This window comes from Phyllobates terribilis, unplaced genomic scaffold, assembly GCF_046119375.1.
Source record: "Phyllobates terribilis strain yellow unplaced genomic scaffold, ASM4611937v1 Scaffold_7__3_contigs__length_470593459, whole genome shotgun sequence".
NCBI lineage: Eukaryota > Metazoa > Chordata > Amphibia > Anura > Dendrobatidae > Phyllobates > Phyllobates terribilis.
In genome coordinates, this window is record NW_027362767.1 from 385,728,277 (window position 1) to 385,743,766 (window position 15,490).

Below are 15,490 nucleotides of genomic sequence, written 5' to 3' on the forward strand. Positions count from 1 at the left end.
CCATCTTATACGTCCCCATTTGGCTGCAGTCACACTTTACAGGAGGTATAACTCACCTTTCCTATGCGCTTCCCCTCCACCGCTAATGCCTTCATCTTGGAGAAGTAATGATAAAATGAGACTACGTATGTGATGATGGATTTCTCATCTGGATTCTCTGTGTTAACATCTACAGGAAAAGAAAGGATATAGCGTGACGACTAATAGTCTCTACACATACTAAAGCCTATAGTGAATACGGCACTCATTACTTTTTCCAGTATTCAAGCAGTTGGACCCCCCAGAAATCATTAAGTTATCCCCTTTTCTGTGGATATGGGATAACTTCACTATCTTGGGAAAACCCCTTAAATCTCTCAGTTCCCCAGGATCCTCCCTACGGCACAAGAAAATGCATCTAATAAAAAAAAAATATTGAAAACCAAGAACAACGGGGGAAAGAGACTGAGGTGCACTCACCTGTCCAGGCTTTCCTGCCTGTCTCCTGCACAATGGTGTACCATAGTAACTTAGCACGCATCTCTGAGGTCACAGTCCCCCAGCAATATAGGCCATCTCTGGCCGCGCCACGCAACCCGAGCATTCAGATAGTTGATGCACAAGCCACTACTTCATATGATTGTCCTGCTGTTCAACTTTGCAGTTCTTCCATACAGGGAATGAGTCTCCAGACATACCCAGCTCTGCTACACCACTGGGCTTTGCTACAACCCTTTACTTTTCTATATCATTCGGCTCTTCTATATTATTATAGTGAGTCTCTTAACCTACTAAACTCTGCTACATTGCTACAATAAGTCTGAACACAAACCCAGCTCTGCTACACCACTGGGCTCTGCTACAACCCTTTACTTTGCTACATCATGGGGTTCGGCTATATTACTACAGTGAATCTCCTAACCTACTCAACTCTGCAACATCCTTACACTGAGTCTCTGGACATACCCAGCTCTGCTACACCACTGGGCTCTGCTACAACCCTTTACTTTTCTATATCCTTCGGCTCTTCTATATCATTACAGTGAGTTTCCTAACCTACTCAACTCTGCTACATTGCTACAATAAGTCTTCAGACATTCACTGCTCTGTTACACCACTGGGCTCTGCTACAACCCTTTACTTTTCTATATCCTTCGGCTCTTCTATATCATTACAGTGAGTTTCCTAACCTACTCAACTCTGCTACATTGCTACAATAAGTCTTCAGACATTCACTGCTCTGTTACACCACTGGGCTCTGCTACAACCCTTTACTTTGTTACATCACTGGGCTCTCTTATATCACTACAATGAGTTTCCTAATCTACTCAATTCGGCTACATTACTACCCTAAATCCCCAGACATACCCAACTCTTTTACACACCTATAGACACTGCTACAACACTTCACTTTGCTACACCACTGGGCTCTGCTACAACCCTTTACTTTGCTACATCACGGGGTTCGGCTATATTACTACAGTGAATCTCCTAACCTACTCAACTCTGCAACATCCTTACACTGAGTCTCTGGACATACCCAGCTCTGCTACACCACTGGGCTCTGCTACAACCCTTTACTTTTCTATATCCTTCGGCTCTTCTATATCATTACAGTGAGTTTCCTAACCTACTCAACTCTGCTACATTGCTACAATAAGTCTTCAGACATTCACTGCTCTGTTACACCACTGGGCTCTGCTACAACCCTTTACTTTGTTACATCACTGGGCTCTGTTATATCACTACAATGAGTTTCCTAATCTACTCAATTCGGCTACATTACTACCCTAAATCCCCAGACATACCCAACTCTTTTACACACCTATAGACACTGCTACAACACTTCACTTTGCTACACCACTGGGCTCTGCTACAACCCTTTACTATGTTACATCACTGGGCGCTGTTATATCACTACAATGAGTCTCCTAACCTACTCAACTCTGCTACATTGCTATAATGAGTCTCCTGCCATACCCAGCTCTTCTACACCACTGTGCTCTGCTACAATGCTCCACTTTGCGATTTCTCTGGGCTCTCCTACATCACTACAGCAAGTCTCCTGAGCTTTTCAGCTCTGCCACATCACCAACTCCTCTCTACTGTGCAGTTTATCCGACTCTACTTCTTAGGTTTCCATTTGCTGAATCTCCAGCTTCTTTGTAGTCTTCTAGGCTACTCCTAAAATTTCCGCCAGCCTTCACAGCCTCCATTGCGCCAACCTCTTCACCTCACTGTACCAACGTCATCGGTCTGAGCTGCACAACAATCGCTCTTCCGAACCGAGGGCTTCGTTAACTCACTTCACCAGGTGACACATAGCACATATACAGCACTCACCTTCGGGGTCCAGCAGTTTGATCAGTCCCAGCTGTTGTTCCGCTGCATTAAAGGCTTGCTGAAGGTTGTGAGTAGCATTTGACTTCGCCAGCCTGCAGAAGTCAATGGTATCTGGTCTGATGACAAGAATACATTTGGTTAGGCTCACGTTGTATGCTGCTTATATAGCAAAGCGATGTACTGCAGCAGCAGCGCTGTACAAAGCTCATCACCACTGACAACAGTCCCGGTCCCAATGGTGCTCACAATGTAATTTCTGACATAGACACATAAACACTAGGAAAATTTCATAACAAGCCATTGAATCTAACAAACCCCTTTCTGATGTTGCCCATGGTCCAAATGGATACCATTGCTATCATCCTATGTCATTCTGGAAGAAGTCTGAGTCATAGGGTTGAACAGTAATTTGATTTGCTAAAAACTTTTTTAGAAGGGTAAAGGTGCATTCAGATGAGGTGATCCCAGAAGTCGGATCCCCACAGATCAGTATGTTCTCCCCTCATCCATAACTTTTGATCTTGAGAAAATTCCTTTAAAATGTGTTTCTACCTATGCCTGTGGATCAGAGCGCTGAATGCCAGCCCATCTCTCCAGCTGGTGGTAAAGTTCTGGATATTGACTTCAGGATAGCTGTAGATAGTAAGAATAATACATTACTGTGGCATCTTGTAATAAGTCACTTATCAGATATCCAAAATAAATCCAGAACCTACCCTGCTGTCTTCATCTGGCACCACAAGAGGAGGGCGTCCTTGGCTGACCTCGTCTCTCGGTTGTCTTCAGTTTCTATCTTTATCACTTGGATCTTCCAGCAATGAAGAAATAGTGAAAATGTTCATATAAAGGAAACAAAATATCATAGTATTAATTGTTCCAGCAGAATTCAACTCTGTGGATCTTCAGCTCTTGCAAAAGTACAACCCCCAACATAGTCTGCAAGTCATTCTTGTAGAGTTGCAAGGGCTGGAAAGCCCCAGTTTATCATGAGCGCTTAACGTATGTCTATGTGCACACACAGTTTTTTTGAGACGTTCAAAGATGACATGTTTTTAATGTGCTTTGTGGAGCTTTTGGAGAAGTTTTTCATTTCTTGATGTGTTTTGATCTGACAGTGTCTAGTTTGGAGCAAATTCCATCAGGAACTGTGTCAAAGAAGTGACATGCTCCTTCTTCTTTTCCCCACTAACTGCATCAAAATGGCACATGGGAAAGCACCCTAAGGCCACGGCCCCACTATCAGTATTTGGTCAGTATTCGGTCAGTATTTTTTCTCAGGAGTGGGAGCCAAAACCAGGAGTGAGTGATAAATGCAGAATTGGTGACTTTTTTCTATCACCCACTTCTGGTTTTGGCTCCCACTCCTGAGAAAAAATACTGACCGAATACTAATAGTGGGGCCGTGACCTTATAGAAACAATTGCACCAATTCTGCATTTATCACCCACTCCAGAGAAAAAATACTGACCGAATACTGACCAAATACTGATAGTGGGGCCGTGGCCTTATAGAAACAAGTGCACCAATTCTGCATTTATCACCCACTCCAGAGAAAAAATACTGACCGAATACTGACCAAATACTGATAGTGGGGCTGTGGCCTAAAGCGTATACACACCATATTGAAATGGGGAATGGTTACATCCATGTGTTAATTAATTCACAAATTTCCAGGAGAAATAACAGAGGAATTGCAGAATGCAGACTGTCCAGTAGTGTCCTCATAACAGACATGTCCAGAGGGCACAATACCAACAATCAAAGCAAGTTGTGTTCTTCTGAAATGTGCACATTACCTGAAACCGGAGAATAATGGTCCAGACGAGGCCGAGCGTTAGCCGGTGATTCCCGTCTACAATATCATGGGATCCTACATTCTCTAGATGCACTCGCTGCTCCTTAAGAAACTGAAGGGCCTTGTCCACGTTTTCCAAAGAGTGAATCCTCATCCGCCCTCGTGTGGGTTTCGGCTGAGAGAAGATTACATTAATTCATTGTACACTTAAAAACTTTACGTGCAGACTCAAAAAAACATTATATTTCCTGCAATCAGGATCGTTTAAGAACTACTTACAGCTATCTGGTGTGTATGGGGAGAATATTACCGACAGGTTCTCTAGTCTTTAACTTGGGCTCCTTGTAGCTGTTTGAGCAGCAACCAGCTAGGGACCAAGCAATCAGTACCCATCAACAAGATACAGTGGAGAAAATAAGTATTTGATACACTGCCGATTTTGCAAGTTTTCCCACCTACAAAGAATGGAGAGGTCTGTAATTTTATCATAGATACACTTCACCTGTGAGAGACAGAATCTAAAAATAAAAACCAGAAAATTACATTGTATGATTTTTACACAATTAATTTGCATTTTATTGCATGAAATAAGTATTTGATACAATAGAAAAAAAGAAGTTAATATTTGGTACAGAAACCTTTGTTTGCAATTACAGTGGTCAGACATTTCCTGTAGTTCTTCAGGTTTACACACACTACAGTAGGGATTTTGGCCCACTCCTCCATATAGATCTTCTCCAGATCTTGCACGTTTCGGGGCTGTCACTGGGCAACATTGAGTTTCAGCTCTATCCAAAGACTTTCTATTGGGTTCAGGTCTGGAGACTGGCTAGGCCACTCCAGGACCTTGAAATGCTTCTTACGGAGCCACTTCTTAGTTGCCCTGACTGTGTGTTTCGGGTCATTGTCATGATGGAAGACCCAGCCACAACCCATCTTCAATGCTCTTACTGAGGGAAGGAGGTTATTGACCAAATTCTCGCGATACATGACCCCATCCATCCTCCATCCTCCCTTCAATACGGTGCAGTCGTCCTGTCCCCTCTGCAGAAAAACACCCCTAAAGTATGATGTTTCCCCCACCATGCTTTACTGTTGGGACTGTGTTCTTGGGGTTGTACTCATCCTTCTTCTTCCTCCAAATACGACGAGTGGAGTTGATAGCAAAAAGTTCTATTTTGGTCTCATCTGACCACATGACCTTCTCGCATGCGTCCTCTAGATTATCCATATGGTCGCTGGCGAACTTCAAACAGGCATGGACATGTGCTGGCATGAGCAGGGGGACCTTGCGTGCCCTGCAGGATTTTAATCCATGACGGCGTAGTGTGTTACTACCGGTAATGTTTGAGACTGTGGTCCTGGCTCTCTTCAGGTCATTGACCAGGTCCTCCCGTGTAGTTCGGGGCTGATTCCTGACCTTTCTCAGAATCACCCGAGGAAGATTGACAGTCATCTTGTATTTTTCCATTGTATAATAATTGTGCCAACAGTTGTTGCCTTCTTGCCAAGCTGCTTGCCTATTGACCTGTAGCCCATCCCAGCTTTGTACAGGTCTACAATTTTGTCCCTGGTGTTCTTAGACAGCTCTTTGGTCTTGGCCATGGTGGAGAGGTTGGAGTGTGATTGATTGTGTGGACAGGTGTCTTTTATACAGGTAACGAGTTCAAACAGATGCAATTAATACAGGTAATGAGTGCAGAGTAAGAGGGCTTCTTAAAGAAAAATTAATAGGTCTGTGAGAGGCACAATTCTTGCTGGTTGGTAGGTGATCAAATACTTATTTCATGCAATAAAATGCAAATGAATTATGTAAAAATCATACAATGTGATTTTCTGGTTTTTATTTTTAGATTCTGTGTCTCACAGGTGAAGTGTACCTACGATAAAAATCACAGACCTCTCCATTCTTTGTGGGAAAACTTGCAAAATCAGCAGTGTATCAAATACTTATTTTCTCCTCTGTATGTCATAAATGTCTGATAGATTTGGGTGCCACCGCTGCTGGGGAAAACAGGGACCCTCTTGTGAGCTTTTAGAAATTAATGGAGAGAACTATACATGTACGACTACCTCTCCATTCTCACAAAAATCAGTGAGCAGGCGGTGGTACTTGGATCTATCGAATATTTTTGGCACATCCATCCTGTTGATATGGCATAAATATAAATATCCCAGATGGAAACCTCTTTTTACATTTACCATTTTTTTCATCAAGGAGGTTAAAAGCATAAGGGAAATTCAATGGTAGACAGATTAAAGGTAACCTGACAGCTGCCCAAACTACAGGCAGTATTACTCCGACACTGGCTCCGTCATTCGGGCCATGTATGCTTCAGGCCGGGGTCAGACAAGTGTATGAAAAATCGTTTGAGTTTCATCCAGAAAACAATTTTCATCCATATTGTTATCTGTGTGTCCGTTTTTACAACCGTATTTATACATCAACAGATTAAAATCTACATGATCAAATACAGTTTCCTAGGTTAATATTTTCAATGTATCCATAAAAATCTGATGCGATACAGATGATCCATATGGGATCTGATTTTTTTAATGCATAGACTTGAATAGGTGAGTCTCATTCGACATACGGATGAGAATGGTGCATGCTACGACTTTTTTCACGCGAATACTCTGTCCGTGTGAAAAAAAAGTCTTCTGGACAGCCCTATTTAATTACTTTGGCCAGTGTGCTATCTGATTTTTACACGTCTGTATTATACGCTAGTCTGCACAAGCCCTTAATCTGAAATACTACATTTTTTTCAGAGAAAACACGCTTTTAATAGCCAGCAAGGGACCATGTAACTAGCATGATTAGTCGAAGAGGTCGGCCCTTCTCCCTGCCCCACTCATTTTAATTCCCTACTTTTTGCTTTGTATGCTTTGAAAGTATGCTTTCTCTGAAAAGTTGCAGCATTTTGGAGTAAAACATACACGGCTGCAACAATGGAGATTGACTCAGAGTTATGCTGCCCGTGTTGTTAGGTTCCCTTTAAGCTTCTAAAATCCATAAAAAAACAATTATACCACCATTTCTATAATCCCCGATCGCACAGTCGTACCAGCTGTTCCCCAGAGAGCACTTCCAGCAGTTTGGTGATGATGTACCCATCCCGCAGGTCATTGTAGAGGTCATTCACACGACATGGAACTTTGGAGAGGTGAGAATTCATCCACTTGGTAAATGTTTTCTTCTGCACGGCATCCCGTTCATCTATGGATTAAAAGAGGAGAAGAAACTGAGAATGCATGTTATTATTAGACGAGATGTATGACCAAGATGCCCTCCACCCAAGCTTTATTCTTCTGAAATCCCCTATGATCAAGTATCGTAATGGAGGGAAGTTGCAGCCGGCCATTCGTTGTGGAAGCTACATGGTCAAGTGACTGGCCATCCGAGTAGTACTATGTAAGGGCCAGGGCCGCTTTGGCTTATAGAAGTGGGTTCCAAAAAGATCCCCTTCTGCGATTTCCATAAACCCTAATAAAGCATATGGATAGGAGTAATGGTGTAAGAGAGGAGGCAGTAAATAAAATCCCACAATTTTTCACCTCCTGTATTCCACCATGGATTACGGCTTTCCTGGAAAGGTGCACGATTCGCTGCCATTGTGCAGAAGACATCATCACTCTTACCCGCCAAAGCTTTGATCCTGGAGCATTCAAACAGTTTGCTAGAAGCTGCGGGTTCATCCCACGGACGCTCGGTCTGATCCCAGCGATTGTTGTTATTCGGGGGGGTCTGCACCTCCATGTTGTCCAGCTCTGGGCTCACATTCGCCATCACAACTACCAGAAAAATGGAAACAAAATAGGTATAACAATGTTGAGCGTTGAAAATTATGGTATATTGATTACATTGTCAATGTCTAATTTTTGGGGTTCAAGAAGTGCATAAATGACAGAAATAGAGACAGACCCAGAATCGGCCCAAGAATTGTATATGTGTATTGGCACTGCCAGACAATATCCCAATCCCTTACCCGTAATTTGGCCCCTACTTTTCAAATTATTTTGGCTACAGCTATGGCCTCCTAGAATATGCCACCAACATACATCGGGAAGCATCATCATGGACAAGCCTTCCACCCAATCTGTGCCAGGTATGGTGGTGAAGAAGCTGGTACCACTGCCCATGGCTCCTCTGTGAGGATGAGGTAGTCATAGCTCCCAGTTACTTCTCTTTATCAATCTTCACCACATGGATAATGTCGATTTTGTTTTTGCTCCAACAGAAAAACTGAAGCACAAAGGAAAACCTCCCTCTAAATTTTGACAGCTGTCCTAATAGCCCCTCTACAACTGTTTGTCTTACTCATCAAATATTTAAAGAATTATTCCTAAAATAGCAAGTTATCCCTTGTCCACAACAGAGGTGATGACTTGCCGATTGCTGGGACTCCAAGCAATCCCAAGAATGTGGCTCCGGCACTCCAAGAACGGATCTTCAGAGCTCAGTCTTATACGGAGCAGAGGAATGAGCAAGGTTTTTCCAATCCTATGGATAGGGGATAACTTGATATTTTGGGAACAACCCTGTAAGACAACTTTATGTGTCCTCACCACCCTCTGACCACTACAGTACCGCTACACCTTGGGATATGCTTGACCTTTCTTCAGCTTCCCACTTGGATCCATACATCCTCCCAGTCTCATCCATCTCCCAAACTTCCCTTCCCCATCCTTCTTTGTGGGAAATACTGGTTAGCCATCCCTAAATCTGAAAAGGTCTAACCCCTCATGCTCCTAGAGCCATCTCTGGATAACGCTGTAAAGACCCCCATGGGACATTACCAGTATATATTGGCACCATCTTGTTCCCTCTTCAGATACATTATTCAATTATATGCAAAATGTGCAGTTTTGAGTTTGGTTCAAGACACTTATTGGGCATTTTTCAGACAATATTGGAAAATAAGTCTTCAGGACCCTCATTATCGTCAGGCCCGACATTCAGGAAAGCAGCAGAGATCATTTCCAGCCGGCTCACCTTGCCCCCATTCAGTGTGTAAATCATCAACGAGGGCAGATGCGCCGTTTTACATGCAGCTAGTGAGATTTTCCTTTAATCCCCCTGATCAGGGGCTTGTTGGGAAGTATGGTGGATGCCATCGCACCCATTAGCTTACTTTTATTAGGGCATCTGATCCAGCATCTGTCTCCGTGACACTGTCACTTTAAGTCCTGAGGAATTACAGGAGTCTGTATCAAGTATTAAGACTATTGCATTAATGCTGCAGGATCACGTCTGGAGATGGCGAGTCCTGATCTCTGCAGCTTTCCCCCCACCCATACGGTAAGCGAACAGTAAACAGGCGGGCACACTGCAGCGTCAGCGGGGCCGACATGTAAAAGTGCACCTGTTTATATGGGAGGATTGCAAATCTACAGGAACATCTGGGCATCACGTGAAAAATGCAAAATGACTATAGAACTGTTATTGTCTACCAGGAGCAATGTATGGACAGTGCCAGCTTTTATTCTGCAAAACATTGGAGGTCACATTGGTGAAGTCGGACCACCGTTGTTTTCTAGAACGGACGGACCCTATAGGGTTTGATTAAATGATATCAGTTCATATAAGGCTTCACTATGTAAAAGGATTTTTTTAATGACTTTGCAATCGGACATCACAAACGTTCTGACGCCCCAGAATGAGAACGTCTCCCACCTTAAAGTGCATGTAAGATACAGAAATCACCAAGGATGGGTCAGGTAAATTTGGATACTTTTGATTTTAAAGGGTTATTCCCAATATTACAAAATGATCCCCAATGCACAGGAAATGTGATAACCTGCAGAATAGAGAGGGACCGATCCCAAAACTGAAGTCCTAGAATGTGTCACTACTCCATTCAAATTACCCAAAGGGTAAATAAACCCTATTTAAGAGATGCAATAAAACATGACTTTTATTAAATTTTCATTAAAAAGTGGTCTATACTTAAAATTACTAAAGTGAACCTGTATTGTTCCAATGTATAAAAGGGTTCCTGATGTTGGGACCCCTCTCCAATCAGCTACAGATGCTCAATCTATTTATAAGCATATGCTTTCCTATCTACAGTAGATCATGGCTGCAGCCCATGAATCTGTGTAGCACTTTATGGATATATCTATTTCATTTTCTTTCAATACAGGTATCTCTGAAGATGCTAACAAAACACACATATATAGCTTCCCCAACATGTTTCGCCTATACAGGCTTCCTCAGGTACAGCTCTAGCCCCCTGAAGAAGCCTGTATGGGCGAAACTTGCTTGGGAAGCTATATACCTGTGTTTTTTAGTATCTTGAGTGATACCTGTATGAAAGAAAATTAAATAGATATATCCATAAAGTGATACACAGATTCATGGGCTGCAGCCATGATCTAGATAGGAAAGCATATGCTTATAAACAGGTTGAATATCTGTAGCTGATTGGAGAGGGGTTCCAACATTATGAACCCTTTTATACATTGGAACAATACGGGTGCTTTTTTTTAGTAATTTTAAGTATAGACCACTTTTTAATGAAAATTAATAAAAGTCATATTTTATTGCATCCCTTAAATAGGGTTTATTTACCCTTTGGGTAATTTGTTGTTTAGAATTTTTCATCTCCAAAGGGCTGTTCACACCTTGGTGTATTACTACTCCATTCATTCTCTACGGGACTGCTGGCAATGGCTGAGAACAGTGCTTGGCTTTTTTCCGGCAGTCCTATAGAGAATGTATGGAGAGAGATCGGAGTTCTACAGATCTGCAAGTTATCAACTATTTTTTTGCATAGGTGATAATCTTTAATGTTGGGAATAACCTATTAAGGGCGATAAGCTGCCACCAGAGGGGTCTGTGACTGGCGAAACGCCTGAGATAACTGTCAGTAGAACCAATCAAAAATCTGTAAATCTCACCTGGAGCCCCCATAAACATGTCACTAGTGCATGGCCGAGCAGTCATGTGTTTTCAACAGGGGAGAGAGGAGAAGGAGTCTGGCAGCTACTTATCTCCCTTGAAAAACAAAGGGATCGGAAGCTGAAATCCCAACAGCCTAATCCTGCTCCTTATCCACATAATCTGCCAGGCCAAGAGTTGGGAGACCTCCATATACATTGGATGGTCTACTGATCCCAACAGAATTGGCAGTTTCATCTGTGTACTCCCTCTCTCTATTGGGTATACATGCATGCTCAGCCAAGCATGCATGCTTATAAAGGGAGGAGGAGGGGGGTGGAAGGAACAGCTGTCTAATGGCCAGATTAGGAGAGAAACATTGGGAAATGAGATCCTAAAAGGACAGAAAAGCCTCCCTGCTCCATTTCTTTTTAAGAAACACTCCACTATATAAGCCTGATTATATGTATCTCAGTGATACAAGGGGTAAATCATCTCTTAGGGCACTGGGGAACAGCTGGGTGATAACAAATATGGCCACTATTATGTGTTATTCACCGATACCTCCTCCACTCCAGATCTGCAGACTAGGACAGGACGGCCGTTCTTACACAGAGCGCCCATATTGCCTGTACCACAACTTTCTTATAAAAGGATAAGAAATGGCCCAGGGGCGGCCGCACATTACTACTGTCCTGTGTACCCACTATAACACGCTGCACAGCACCACGTCTATTGTTCTGCACGCCCAACGTTATTCCCATCCCATCCACGTTCTATACATCTCTCTAGATATATAGTATCTAATCCCTTCTTATTCTATGTACATAGTGGCCACCCATGACCAGTACTACAACCCCCACTGTGTGGCTAATAATCACATGGACACGGCTGCTGCACACCGCATGACCCGGGAGTACATATGTGCACTGAATATGGCATTTCAGTCATGTCTACGGACCAAATGACATGGGATTATGCCCGTATAGCTACCATCTGCCTGAGTATTGTGATTGTACATTAGCAGGATGGGAAACTGGAACCAGAGCAGGTCTAGAATTGTTGAGTGTATGTATATAAGTGTGTATGTATGTGTATTATATACACATACATATATATGTATATGGGTGTGCATTTACAAATGTGTATGTATGTGTGCATATATTGTATGTCTGTACATGTATATAATTGGGTATATGGGTGTATGTGTCCGTATGTGTGTATGGGTGTGCATGTATAAATATGTATGTAAATATGCATGTATGTGTGTATATACTGTGTATATATATATATATATAAATACTACAGTATATGTGTGTATATATTGTATGTGTATGTATGTAGTATATGTGCATGGGTGTGTATGTATTTGTGTGCATATTTTGTACGTGTGTATGAATATGTATGTGTGCGTGTGTATATACAGTATTGTATATGTGTATGTATGTATGAGTATACATGTGCAAGTATAAATATGTGTATATAAATATGTATGTAAATATGCATGTACAGTATGTGTGTATATCTAAATACTACAGTATTGAAAAAGGTCCATATCTTGGGACCGAAACATTGCACAGCCACATGGGCTATTAAAAGACAATTTTTTCATCATCAGTTTGAGTGCTGCCTCCATTCTTTTTCTTAAATACTACAGAATATGTGTGTTTATATTGTATGTGTATGTATATGTGCATGGATGTGTACTGTATGTATTTGTGTGTATATTTTGAATGTGTGTATAATTATGTATGTGTGCATGTGTATACATTGTATATGTATGTATAAATAGGTGTGTGTGTGTATATGAGTGTGTATGTGTGAGTATATATGTGCAAGTATAAATAGGTGTATATAAATATGTATGTAAATATGCATGTATGTGTGTGTACATATATATACAGGGTGGTCCAAAAGTAGGTGGCCAGAAAATAACATTTATTTTGATTTATATATAAAATTATATTTACTAACACAAGCATAACATTGACAATTACATTTTATTCTGAACAATATAATACAAAAGCCCTTAAATTTTATCAGCAAAGGGGCTCAAACTGTTTTCCATTACAATTTGCACAGCTTTTAAGTCGCCTCTAACGCTTCGACAAACTTTTTTGCACAAGTCTCTTTGGGTATTAATTTCTTGAAATGCATCTCTTATGTCATTTTTCAAATCACTGACACTTTTTGGTTGTCGACTATAAACTTTGTGACGAATGAAAAGTGGAATCTGATTGGTTGCTAAGGGCAACTGAGCCAGTTTCACTTTACACCATGTTTGATAAATCTCCCCCTTCATAACCTTATTACACTTTCTGTCCACCTACTTTTGGACCACGCTGTATATATATATTACAGTATATGTGTGTATATATTGTATGTGTATGTATATATATGTGCATGGGTGTGTATGTATTTGTGTGTATATTTTGTATGTATGTGTGTATGTATATATGTGTAAGTATAAATATGTGTATGTATGTGTGCGTTGTATATATTGTATATGTGTATGTATATATAAATAGGTGTATGAGTATATATGAGCATATATGTGCAAGTCTAAATGTGTATATGTGTGTGCATGTATAGATGTATGTATGTATATATTGTATGTCAGTATATATGTGTATATATATAAATATTTTTTGTCTGTATGTGTGTATATGTGTATGTGTGTATATGTGTAAATATTATGTGTGTGTATATTTTGTATGTGTGTGTGTGTATATATATATGTGCAAGTATAAATATGTGTATTTATGTGTGCGTGTGTATATATCTATGGCTGGGTATGTATGTATAAATATGGCGTATGTATGTGTGTCTGTACGAATATGTGCAATAATTACATATGCATATTTATACATTGCACATAAACAGTGTGTGTGTGTGTATATATATATATATATATATATATATATATATATATATATATATATACACACACACACACACACATACCTCCTGCACTGGAATTGCACATATACAGTATATATACATACACACATATAATATATATATTATATATAATGTGTGTATATATATATATATATATATATATATATATATATATATACACGTATATACACACACATACCTCCTGCACTGGAGCTTGCACATCACTATCGCCTGCACTATGACAATGCAACGGTCCTACCTCTCAGCACGGACCCCCATTACAGCTGTACCCCAGCAGCAGCAGCAGCAGCAGGGCATGGTCCTACCTTCACCATGATAAGGCCATACAATGTCACCCACTCTCTTCTGCTCTTCTCCTGGTCCCTCTGCTGTGCTGCAGTGCAGAGGTCATTGGGCCCCGGGCCCTCTCACTAGGCCCTAGACCCCGGGGTGCAGCAGGGGCATCTGCAGATACCGATCCCAGGGAGAGGATGCTGCAGAATCCCTTTCAGGGAATCATCTCATGGACCAGTTCGGGCAGCGCAGGCGCAGTAAATGCCGGTGAGTTCCTGCAGGGGGCGCTTAGAAGAAAGCTAAAGGACTGCGCAGGCGCAGTTGAAAGCAGACGGATCCCGCAGCAGATAGCAGCTAGATAGAAACAGCTGGACAGAAGATTTGCGCATGCGTATTAACGACTGTAAGTGAGACCTCTAGGTGACCGGGAAGAAGAGAGTTACGCATGCGCGCTGAGAAGTCCCAGAAATTGTCCTTTCTGCGCTCTGCAGCAAGAAGCGATGCAATTGCAAGGGTTTGTCTAGACCAGTCTGGGTGTGTAGTGTACGTGCTGCGACTTGTAGTTCTCCAGTAGCGACTACTACTGTGATATAGCCTCATTTGCATACAATCAGCAGCTACATGTTTGCAGATGTGACCATTTTTTGAGCAGGGATTTTCAAAGAAGAAATTTAAAAAAAAAAATGAAATACAGGACACAAACAAGAGGGGTGGGGTTAGTGAAGCCACGCCCAAAATTGAAGCTTAGGATCTGGGGCTTGACTATCCCCAAATTTAAAGGGGTTGTCCAGACATAACAACTGAAGACCTATCGGTAACAGGTCATATCAGTATGAGATCAGGGTGGTCCGACACCCTCACTCATCAGCTGATATCTGTCCTCCAGCAGCCAGGAGTTCGGGAAACTTCTGCCATTTTTAAGGTGGCTGTATTTGATGGTTCATATACAAATCGTAATGTCCGACTTACCAAGGATCTCCAGCCCTGATCCTTGTACAGGAGACTCATGAATCTCTTACCTTCCGGGATCGCCCAGGGCTGGAGCGACATGACGCGCATATGACATCACACCAGCCCAGCCAATCAAAAGCCGCCACAGAGCCCTGATCTGCCCGATGGACCGGAGTCCCGGAAATTAATTTGCCAAACTCTTAATTTTTATTGATACCATTACATACATAGTCCTCCATACAGTATAATGGGCCCCACATAGTCCTCCATACAGTATAATGGGCCCCACATAGTCCTCCATACAGTATAACGGCCCCACATAGTGCTCCATACAGAATAATGGA

At 41.7% G+C, this 15,490-nt stretch overlaps 1 protein-coding gene across 1 annotated transcript in view; it reads right to left on the bottom strand.

The window, feature by feature from the left end:
• Window positions 1-14,477, bottom strand: part of SPTBN4 (spectrin beta, non-erythrocytic 4) — a 140,777-nt gene extending 126,300 nt beyond the window's left edge. The window contains exons 1-8 of the mRNA XM_073641480.1: window positions 14,228-14,477; window positions 7,760-7,912; window positions 7,186-7,337; window positions 4,119-4,292; window positions 3,039-3,130; window positions 2,875-2,955; window positions 2,323-2,438; window positions 57-169 (exon numbers count right to left, since the gene is read on the bottom strand). Coding sequence (XP_073497581.1) covers window positions 57-169; window positions 2,323-2,438; window positions 2,875-2,955; window positions 3,039-3,130; window positions 4,119-4,292; window positions 7,186-7,337; window positions 7,760-7,907 — 876 coding nt within the window. The 5' untranslated portion in view covers window positions 7,908-7,912; window positions 14,228-14,477. The remainder of the gene's footprint in view (window positions 1-56; window positions 170-2,322; window positions 2,439-2,874; window positions 2,956-3,038; window positions 3,131-4,118; window positions 4,293-7,185; window positions 7,338-7,759; window positions 7,913-14,227) is intronic.
• Between the last annotated feature and the right edge of the window lie 1,013 nt (window positions 14,478-15,490).